At 51.9% G+C, this 11,263-nt stretch overlaps 1 protein-coding gene and 1 long non-coding RNA gene across 8 annotated transcripts in view; one reads left to right on the forward strand and one right to left on the reverse strand.

The window, feature by feature from the left end:
- The window catches only part of Peg3 (paternally expressed 3), a 28,958-nt gene extending 22,619 nt beyond the window's left edge, over nucleotides 1-6,339 (forward strand). For all 7 annotated transcript variants that reach the window (XM_071605120.1, XM_071605121.1, XM_071605117.1 and 4 more), the window contains one exon: nucleotides 55-6,339. In XM_071605120.1, the coding sequence (XP_071461221.1) occupies nucleotides 55-4,367 (4,313 nt within the window). In that variant the 3' untranslated portion in view covers nucleotides 4,368-6,339. The remainder of the gene's footprint in view (nucleotides 1-54) is intronic.
- A 1,275-nt stretch (nucleotides 6,340-7,614) lies between these two features.
- Nucleotides 7,615-10,126, reverse strand: LOC139702802 (uncharacterized). The gene is made up of 3 exons (XR_011705382.1): nucleotides 9,584-10,126; nucleotides 8,989-9,116; nucleotides 7,615-7,716 (listed from the first exon to the last, which is right to left on the reverse strand). It is a non-coding gene; the product is annotated as an uncharacterized lncRNA (long non-coding RNA).
- Between the last annotated feature and the right edge of the window lie 1,137 nt (nucleotides 10,127-11,263).

Raw genomic sequence — 11,263 nt, forward strand, 5'->3', positions numbered from 1 at the left:
ACCTTGTGCAAGTACATGGGCTAGGGAGTATTTATGTTTGGGGTTTATTTCCAGGTCTGAAAACCATGCCTGAAGCCAAGAAGCCCTCTCACCGGCGCGGAATTTGTGAGGACGAATCTTGCCATGGAGTGATAATGGAGAAGTTCATCAAGGATGTGTCACGTGGCCCCAGATCAGGAAGAGCAAGGGAGCCGGAGGATCGGCCACAGAGGCTCCCCAGAATGCCAGATGATACCTGGAAGGACGCTGCCTTCAGCAGGAGGGAGTCAGTGATCCAGGAGAGGGGTTCTGAAGGGAGTGCCTTCAGGGGGGGCTTCAGGTTCAACTCAAGCCTTGTTTCCAGAAAGAGAGTTCTGGAAAGAAAAAGGCGCTATCATTTTGACACAGTCCATGATCATAATGGCTGTGCCAGAAAGAAGCCCTTTGACTGTGGCAGTGAGATGAGAAAGGCCATGAGCATGAGTAGCCTAAGTGGCCTCGGCTCCTCCTCCTATTCCGAGTCACAGTCAGTGGACTTTGGGTCCATGGCGTATGTGTGTGATGAGTGTGGGCGGTCATTCAGTGTCATCTCAGAGTTTGTCGAGCACCAGATCATGCACACCAGAGAGAACCTCTATGAGTATGGGGAGTCCTTCATTCACAGTGTGGCAGTCAGTGAGGTTCAGAAAGGTCAGGTTGGAGGGAAACGCTTCGAGTGTAAGGAGTGTGGGGAAACCTTCAATAAGAGTGCTGCGCTGGCTGAGCATAGGAAGATCCATGCTAGAGAGTGCCGTGCAGAGCGCAGGGAGCAGGAGCACGAGGAGACCGTCATGCCTAGCCCAACCTTCAGTGAGCTTCAGAAGATATATGGCAAAGACAAATTCTATGAGTGCAGGGTTTGTAAGGAAACCTTCCTTCATAGTTCCGCCCTGATTGAGCACCAGAAGATCCACAACAGAGGGAAGTTTGGAGAAGACAGAGATAATGAGCGTGAGCCTGAGCGTGAACATCGGGAAACTTTCATGCCCAACGCAGCCCTGAAGGAATTTCAGAAAATGTATGATAAGGAGAGGATCTATGAGTGTAAGGTTTGTGGGGAGACCTTCCTTCATAGCTCATCCCTGAAGGAACATCAGAAAGTCCACACCAGAGGAAACCCATTTGAAAACAGAAGCAAAGTGTGTGAGGAAACCTTTATTCCTGGTCAGTCCCTTAAAAGGCGTCAGAAGACTTACACCAAGGAGAAGCTCTTTGCCTTCACAGATGGCAGGGATGCCTTCATGCAAAGCTCCGATCTCAGCGAGCGTCAGAAAATCCATGCTCGGAAGAACTTCTTTGAAAGCAGGGCATACGAGAAATCTGTCATTCACAGCACGCCCTTCACCGAGTCTCAGAAGAGTCACACTATAACAAGACCCCCTGAAGATGAGGAGGATGAGAAGGCGTTCACCATCAGCAGCAACCCTGATGAAGACCAGCGGGTGTCCACCACAGGGCGATTCTACAAGAGGTCTGTGATCCACAGCTTTACCCCTGCTGAGACTCTGAGAAGTCACAGTGTAGCAGGGCCCAGTCAACTAAAAGCAGTCGCAGAGTCCACCATTCAGAGCTCAGCTGCCGCTAGGAGCGCCTGTGAAGGGAAGGAGCACAAGAGGTCTGTCATCCATAGCATGGCTGCTCCCAGACCCCTGAAACGTCACAGTGGAAATGGGCAAAATGAATATGATGAGAAGGGAGAATCCTCCATTTATATCTCAGATCTTAATAATAAGCGACGGAAGATTGCTGCCAGAGAGAACCCTTCTGAAGCGGGTAAGAATAACAACTATAAGGATTCTGTTATGCCGAGTGTATCTCATGCTGAACCTCAAAGAAGTCTCGCTGGAGAGGGATCCAGTGAATTCAAGCAAGATGCCAAATTTTCTCTTCCCAGCTCAAATGTCCGTGAACACCAGAAGGCGCGTGCTAAAAAGAAGTACATCGAACACAGGGGCAACGAGACCTCTGTAATCCATTCCCTACATTTTGGTGAACTGCAAACAGTTCGCCCTAGAGAGAAGCTGTATGAATGTCAGGAATGTGGGGAGTGCTTTGCTCGTAGCTCTGACCTCACTGAGCACCAGAAGATTCACAATAGAGAGAAGCCCTCTGGAAGTAGAATTTATGAGCGATCTGTCATTCGCAGCTTGGCCCCTACTGACCCTCAGACGAGTTATGCCCAAGAGCGCTATGCTGAAGAGCAAGCACGCTACAAACGTAGAGAGTCAGGGCAGAGCTCTGCTTTCAGCAGCTTCTTCCGTGCACGTCAGAACATCTACACCCAAGAAAAGTCCTCTGGCAAGGCCACCCGAGGTCAGGAGCCCCACAGCAGAGAGACCCGTGCGCGGGAGCCCCACAGAGAGGACACTCATGCTTGGGGGCCCCGTGGCAAGAAGACCCGTGCTCAGGAGCCCCATGGAGAGGACACTTGTGCTTGGAAGCCCCATGGCGAGGAGACCCATGCTCAGGAGCCCCACAGAGAGGAAACTCCTGCCCAGGAGCCCTATGGCAAGGAGATCTGTGCTCAGAAGCCCCATGGAGAAGAAACTCCTGCTCAGAAGCCCCACAGAGAGGAAACTCCTGCCCAGGAGCCCCAGGGTGAAGAGACCCGTGGTCAAGAGCCCCCTGGAGAGGAAACTCATCATCAGGAGACCCAGAGTCAGGAGCCCCACAGTGAGGAGACCCATGGTCAGAAGCCCCATGGCAAGGAGCCCCGTGGCCAGGAGCCCCGTGGCCAGGAGCCCTGTGGTCAGGAGCCCCGTGGCGAAGAGCCCCGTGGTCAGGAGCCCCATGGTGAGGAGCCGCATGGTGTAGAAGCCCATGGTGAGGAGACCCACCATCAGGAGATGGTTGAAGACACTGTCATTCAGGGGTCAGATCTGGAGGAGCCCCAGAAGGATGACCCAAATGACACAATCTATGAATGTCAGGACTGTGGGCTGGGATTTGCGGATCTCACAGATCTCACAGGTCATCAGGATGTCCACATCAGAAAGAGTGTTGACAGTAGCAAAGACACAGAGTCTCAAGTTCACGTCCATTCCATCAATGAGTTTTCGAAGGAGTTCACTGGTGAGCAGCTCTTTGAATGCCCAAAATGTGGGGAATCTTTTATTCATAGCTCCTTCCTTTTTGAGCATCAGAGAGTCCATGAGCAAGACCAGCTGTACTCCATGAAGGGATGTGATGATGGTTTTATTTCCCTCTTGCCTGTGAAGCCACGGAGGAATCGTGCTGCGGAGAGGAATCCTGCTCTTGCTGGGTCGGCCATTCGATGCCTTCAGTGTGGACAGGGCTTCATTCATAGCTCTGCTCTCAATGAGCACATGAGACACCACAGGGAGGATGAATTACTGGAGCAGAGCGAGATGGCTGAGGAAGTCCTCATTCATGGCTTCGCCCTCACCGAGTTCCAGGGAAGTGAGACCGAGGAGAAGCTCTTTGAATGCACAATATGTGGAGAGTGCTTCTTCACTGCAAAAGAACTTGGCGATCACCACACCAAGGTCCACAAGGATGAGCCCTATGAATATGGGCCCTCCTACACTCACACTTCATTCCTTGCAGAGCCCTTCAGGAAACCAATGCCATTCTACGAGTGCAAAGACTGTGGGCAGGCCTTTATCCACGACACGGTCCTAACCAAGCACACGGTGTTTCACCCTGAGGAAGAGGAGGAGGAAGAGGAGGAGGAGGAGGAGGAGGAAGAGGAGGAAGAAGAAGCTGCTGCTGCCCAGGAAGTTGAAGCCAATGTCCTCGTTCCACAAGAAATCCTGCGAATTCAGGGGTCAAACATAGAAGCTGCTGAGCCAGAGGTGGAGGTTGCCGAGCCCGAGGTAGAGGCTGCCGAGCCCGAGGTAGAGGCTGCCGAGCCAAATGGAGAGGCCGAAGGGCCAGGAGGAGAGGCCGCAGAGCCCCACGGAGAAGCCGAGCAGCCAATTGTGGATGCAGATGAGCCAGATGGTGTAGGGATTGAAGACCCGGAGGAGGGAGCCCAAGGGCCAGAAGGAGATGCCGACGGGCCTGAGGGCCTAGGAGTGGGAGATCCGGAAGAGGAGGGTGAAGACGAGGAGATTGAGGTGGAAGAGCCCTATGATGGCTACAAGGAGTGCACAGAGACCTTCCCGTGCAGCGCAGCCTTGGGTGGGCCCCTGAAGGCCCAGGCCAGCATGGTCATGCTGGAGCCCGCGGGCGCCCCCGGGGAGTGCTCAGGCTACATCCAGCGTGCCAGCACCAGCACTGGAGGCACCCAGCCAGCCGACGAGAAGCACTTCAGATGTGATGTCTGTGGGCAGCTCTTCAGTGACCGCCTGTCCCTTGCCAGGCACCAGAACAGCCACACTGGCTAAGTGTAAAGGTTGGAAAACCTCCACCTAGAACTGGACCCTTACCCAACACAAGACTATGATAATGTCAGTAGGAAACTTACCTTAGCATGTGCACACCTGACTTAACATCAGACAGCTCAGATTAGCCAGACAGCGTGGATACTCCTTCAGCCTTAGCTCTCCCCGTGAGCATCAGCGTCTGCACGGGGAAAGCTATAGCACATATCTTACGTCTATCCCAGCTACCAGATTGAGTCAACCCGACAGATTGGCCCAATCATCTGTAAATGATGCTCCTATAACCTAAACAGAAGGTTCCCTGCAGTGTATATAAATGAGCAGAACGTAGCAAAATGGGGATCACGTGTTTGGGTTTAATATGATACACAGTTGCAGTTTACTGTGCAGAGGTATCTCACCTGACACTCTAATTTTTTGTTCTTGGAGGAGGGAGAGAGCAACAAAGTAGAATATATCTGTAAGTGTCTTTGGTCTCAGAAAGATTCCTTGTGCATTATTTGAACCCCGTCAGTATCTTTGACTGCTACGTTTCTAATCTCGTGAAGGTGTAGACAGGAAAAGTAACATGACTTTATTCTTTGCTGTTTGAAAAAAGGGGTGATTTTCGCTTCCTTGTACAGCCATTTCGTCTGCACCAACACCTTGCGACCTGACGCTGTGTGAGCCTTTACAATTTATAGGTTGGCCTTTGTGACCCAGGTCAACCTGTCCCCTTTGTGTGTACCTTGCAGTGGTTCTCGTGCAAAAAATATTACAATTTGGGTGTTTTTTTTAAAGTGTTTTTTTTAAACCAACATAATGTGTGTTCAGTAGTGAATTTAAAATGTGATGCTTTTCCCCATAAATCCTAAGTGTTTGCCTTTAAAGAATGGGTTGCAACCATCACTAGATCACAGTAGTGCCTAATGAAGGTTGAGAACCACAGGACAGACTCGCTGCTGTACATAAGGAAGCAGGCTGACAACCTTTCATCACTTCTTCTGAATGCTTCCTGCCTTAAGTGACAAGTAGCAACATGGCTTGAGTCACCTATGTGGCATGTGTGCTGCCACAAGTCAGTTTGCTCCCTGGGTGCCCAGGAGCTAGTATCCTTAGATCTTTCTATTGCTTAAACCTAATTCTCTTCTTTACCTGACTCTCTAATCCCATGTCTAACTTGCATTTTAAAAAAATTTAAAAGTGTTAAAAAAAAAAAAAAAAAAAGCTTCCTTTACAGTTAGCCCAAGCTTAACACGGACTCAGGTTCCCCGGCAGCCTTAATCTGTTTTGTTTCCATCTGTTCTTCTCTTCAGGCCTTCTAGGCGCTTCTGACCTATCCATAGGTGTCGTGTCGTCCCATCTCGGTTTTCCTCTTGATCACACACTGACCTCAGCCTGAGGTCTCCCCTGTCCTGTGCTGTGGACATCCAGTGCTCCTTTGCTTCTCCCCTCGCATAATGGCTATATTAAGAAAATTTTTGGCCTTGAGTTGGCTGGAAAAAAAAAAAAAAAAACTTTAAAATTTTTAAAAATTAAAAAAAAAAAAGCGGATCTCTATTGAAGTAAGCAAAAGACAAGCGCAGATCATTTGAACAAGCAAAATTAAAATATCCACCGAGGGAAACGTATTTGAATCTTACTCTTTTAGATCCGCAGGTCTAGGGCTCCCGGGGAGTGTGTCCAAGCTGCAGGGAATGCCAAAGTCTAGGAGGCTGGAGAGCTGAGAGCAAGAAACAGAATTGAGTAAGCCAAAGAAGGGCATCCTAGCACACCCGCAGACCCAGGAGACAGAGGGAGCGCCAGAGCAGGGGTGAGGATGGGTGGGTGGTGTCCTGGAGGCAGAGTGTGGGAAGCTGCACAGAAAGACCCATAGTCGGAGCAGGCATCCAGGGAAACGCCCGTGAGGCATCCCCAGTGAGAGGGCCCTGGACTGGGATCAGTGTGGATGTCATCAGAGTGAATTTGGGGGTTCAGTGCCATAGGCGGTGTGAATCACTAGACCCTTTTCAGAAAGCAACTTGCCAAGAAGGGTGTCTGTTCCAACCTTACGTGTATGGGAAATTGGAAACTTAAATGCCAAACAGTAGACTAAGAATTAAGTGAACGTATCTTTGGACTCTTATGCAGCTGTTTAAAAATGATAATCATAAAGAGTTATGTAGCAACATGGAAATATATTTACGGAAGATTAAGTGGAGAAAGCAGGACACAAAATTATATTTATACTACAATTATAACTTTAAAATGTATGCTTATAGTCAAAAGCTGTTGTGTTGTTGTACGCTTATAGTTGAGCATCATTTTCTTAACTTTCTTGAATGTTCTTTATGGTAGTGCTGTTAAAGTTGATGATCACATTTCCATTGTGAACATAATTGGAATTCATCAAACACTTGGAAAAAACAAAGTGGAGGAAAAATTCCATATCCCCACCATCCAAAGACAGATTCACTTGAAAGCATCCTGTTTATTCTTGTTTCTTTACACAGGTTTATAATTATAACCATGTCAAAACGTGTGTTCAAGATAGCTGTATGGTACCCTTTTGGAATTATGGTTAAATCCTTTTATCTTAATTTTTCCAGTGTTCCTTATAATAGTGTCCTGATAACATTTATTGTGTATGTCTACATTATAAGCGTAACATATACCCAGAGGAGAAATTAGAAAACAGAGCAAAATTGGAAAATAAAAACGATTCACACACATCCCCAGCCCATGGACTCCGCCAGCATCTCGGTCCTTTCCTCCACGTTGTTCCAGTGCACAGCCTGTGGGTGTAATGGTGTTCAATGTGTGTGCATCAAATCAAAATGTGAAAAATAATTAAATTAGTGTTGTCATTGTGGGATTCTGGCTACATATTTTGTCTAAAATTTCTTGAATAATCTTTGGTGTTTTGGTGACAAATTTAATGTATGTATTTTCCCTTTACAAATATAATACATACTCATAGAAAACTGGGAAGTTAGTAAAAGAGAAGGAAATTCACCTGTATTCCCAAGAATTGCTGCTGCTAACACGTGGGGCTGTGGTCTGGGGGCTCACGATATGTCCCCATGCGTGTCGGAGACGGGAAGACAGAGCGGCTGAGAGCTACAGGTGGTTGTGGGGTTACAGGGAAGCGTGCTGCCTCAGTTTCTCTGAGTGGCCTTTGTCGGTGGTCAGTAGTCCCCTTCACCCACTACGTTCCCATCACCCATGCAGTATGTGTCCACTATAGTAAACCTTGACATTGTGGAAATGTAGAAGAGAAACTCATCCATGTTTCCACCGTCCAACGACTGTGGTCAGCATCTTGATGTGTCTTCATCATCTTCTTTCTTGTGCACAGGTTTTCGATTTGTTGATATGGTTGTGATCGTTCTATCTGTAATAGTGTCAACAATAAAAATAAAGTTAAAAATAATCATTTCTCAGTCTCTTTTGTCCCTGTCAGGGGTTTGCTAAGGTGTGCTTTTTGCTGAAGTTATAAATTCAGACACTTTGTGCCTCATTTGGCTTGCAGATCTTATGTTTTTGGGTATTGGCTGATTCAATAATTACTTCCATGGGATTTTTTTTTTTTCTGATACCAGGGATTAAACTTGGGGGCACTTAACCACGAGGATGCATCAGCCACGTCCTCAACCTATTCTGTTTGTTTGAAACAGGGTCTTGCTAAGTTGCTCCATAGGATCTTTTCATACTCCTTGATTCCATGTTTTCTTTAACTGCACTTATGTTCCAGTAATATTTTTAAATTTGAGAATAACCACAAATATTTCAGTCACTTGACTGGTCATTTGTAAATGGAAATTTGAGATTTGCTTGTTCACGAACCCTCAATGTAAAAATGCCAATATCGGGATTCAGAATCTGTGACACATCTATTCCTAATTCTTGCTAAAAGATGTTTATCCCTGGGGCAATCTTTCTTCAGTCCACAAACCACACTTTAACCCAGCTTCAACACCCATGCAACGCATCAGGTTACCCCGCAGGTAATTCAGGAGGAAATCTTTACACATGCACGTTATCCCATAATGACCAGAGATTTCCATTTGTGGCTGATGGGATCAGTGTTGGTGACCCACCTGATGGCTGCTGCGTCCCTGCTCCCATGACCCCACCCTCTCTGACGCCTCTGCACACACTGTGGTTGGGTTTTGCAGTAAAGATGTAAAAGGGTTTTTCTGGTGTAATTCTAACCACTCTGGCATTGGATAGGTCCTGATTTTTTTTCAGATTCTTAGAACTCAACTTTTATTCACACTAAAATGAAAGCCCGTTGAATTGTGGTCATCTCTTGTGGCATCTATTTGGTTCACAGCTTAGATGGTCATTCTGTGATCAGCCAAGGTGAGAGGGTCACCCTTTGCTGAAGCTTTTCCTGAAGAGTCTCTACAGCAGGTAGTAGGGAAGGCAGTGAAGTGGGCGCTGGCTGGAGTGGCCTGAGCAGCCCTCCTGCCCTCACAACCACACCCTGAAGGGGAGGATAACTGCCCTGTCGTCTCTGAGCGTATGCCCTGAGACTTGACTTCCCCTGGCCGTAGAGGATTGGGTTCATGGGTTCCCAGTGTCCAGTCAGACTCAAAAGGACTTGAGAGCTAACTGTGCAGTCCTATAGGTTAGGGCTGGGCATGCTGATGAGAAAACTGACCTGGAAAGAGAAAGCCACGTGGCCAGAGGGAGTCTTGGTTCCAGATGCCTCATCACAACAGTGCCTCATAGAGCCGGGCTGATGCCCTTCCCCTTCCATTACTGCGACACAACCTCTGGAGCAATTAACTTACAAAGCGAAAAGACTTAGTTCAGCTCCTGGCTCTGCAGGCTCCAGTCCAAGATCTAGTGGCCCCATCACTTTGGGCCTCTGGCAAGGGGGGCACATTACAGCAAGAGTATGTGGCAGAGTAAGCTACTCACTCCATGAGTCAAGAAGCAGAAGTGAGACCAAGAGGCCAGGGTCCCCATTAGGCCCCACTTTAAGGAGCCACCACCATAGCCTGGCAACACCACCCTGTAACTTGTGGGCCTTTGGGGACACTCAACCCAACCATGACACATAGATAATCCATTTGTTGGCCAAAGCAACACACTGAGAACTACTGGATATTGGATCCCAGTAGAATCTAATCCTTGGCACAGGAACACTGCAAGGTGAGGAGCGGGCAAGCTGGCTATCTCCTGGGCAGGCGGGGATGAGAATGGCTCCCTACCCGGCCCGCCAGACACTTGGGGCAGGTGCCCACACACACCTTCACCGTGGGCAGTGCTGACCCACCCGTGAAGCAGAGACACTTCTTTCTGCTGACCGGCCTGTTAGCACACCTGTGCCACTTACAAGCCCAGTCCTGGCCATGCTGCCTGAGCCACCTCTGAACCGCGCGGCGCGCGGTGTGCACTTCTCACACATTGGGGACCCCCCCCCCCCGGGTCCTGGGGTTGCCTAGGTGGCCCTGCTCGTCCCGGCCGGCTGGCAGCGGGCGGCGGGGGTCCAGAACGCCCACGCGCTCCAGAGGCCAGGGGACCACCCCTTCACGGTGATGGCAGAGGTGCAGAGGCCGCGACCCAGGGGGCACGCTGTGCCCAGGCGGGTCGCCTAGGCGACGTCCCTACTCCACCTCGGGAGGGACGCGGGGAGGCGGGGGCGGCGGGGGCGGCGGCCGAGCGACCGTCCCCGGGTCCCGCCGGCCCCGCGCTCCCCGGCGCTGTCTACCGCGGGCCGCCCCTTAGGCTCGGCCACGCCCCTCGGTGACGTAGGAGACGGCAGCGGCTGGGACCTGCACCCCGCCCTGAGACGATGGGCACACAGGTGCCCCGGCGTGCCGTCAGAGCCCGCTCGGAAAAGAGCTACCCAAAGCATCTGCCGCCCGCAGACAGGGAGCCCTGACGCGAACGCGCCGCGCCTGGACTCCCTCTCCCGGCGGCCCCCGCGCGCGGCCTCTCCTCGGTGCCCGGGCGCGCGGCCTTCTGGGACTTGTGGTCCTCCACCGGCGGGCGCGCGGCCTTCTGGGACTTGTAGTCCTCCACGGGCGAGCGCCCGGCCTTCTGGCACGGCCGTCGGGCTCCACAGTCGGGTCCGGGTGGCGGGGGCCCTCGCGGGGCGGGGCCCGCGCGCCTGCCCGCGTCCCTTGTGCGGCGCGTGCGGCCGGACGGCCTGTGCGCTGCGAGCGAGTCCCGCAACTCAGCTAGCACGTCTTGCCCGGCGACGGCCCGACGGGCCCGGGTGCGGACGCGCGCCACCGCCTCGCAGGACGTGCGCGGGAGAGCGGGCCGCGCGCGAGCAAGTGCACGCGCGCGGGCCGCCCCGCGGTGAGCCTGGTGGTGTGTGTCTGATGGCGTGCGCCTGGAGTGGTGGTGCGCCTTCGGAGTGCGCGAGTGCATGGGCGTCGTGGGACCATGAGGGTGTGCGGGTCTGCGTGGTCACGCGTGTGTGCCGCCTCGCAGGCCTGCGTGGCACGAGTCTGCTTGCACGCCTGCACGACGGTGTTGCTTCTGTGAGTGCGCGTGCGTGCCGGCTAGGCTGAGGTCGCTCACGTCCAGACCGCACGGCCTTGTTGGCGGTCAGCCCCCAAGAAAGCACGGCGCCGCGGAGCGACCCGAGCCCCACTACAGCCCCAAGACAGCTCACCCAACCTCGGACCCAGCTCCCGACCCAAGAGACAGACTCTCCCACCCTCACAACAGCCCCGACCCACCCAGGACAGCCCCCAGGACAGCCTTGAACCTGAGGGTGGCCCCCAGGGTAGCCCCCGGCCCTAGGAAGGCCCCTGTGGACAGCCCCCCAGTCTTGAGGACAGCCTCCCCTACGCCCCCCGCCCTGAGGAAAGCCCACTGTCCCTCAGGAAGGCACCAGGCCGAGGACGGCCTGGCCTGAGGATGGCCCCCAGGACAGCTTCGGGCCCCAAGGACAGCCCCCAGCCCTAGGACGGCCC

Source organism: Marmota flaviventris, chromosome 18 (genome assembly GCF_047511675.1).
Source record: "Marmota flaviventris isolate mMarFla1 chromosome 18, mMarFla1.hap1, whole genome shotgun sequence".
In the NCBI taxonomy this organism is placed as follows: Eukaryota; Metazoa; Chordata; class Mammalia; order Rodentia; family Sciuridae; genus Marmota; species Marmota flaviventris.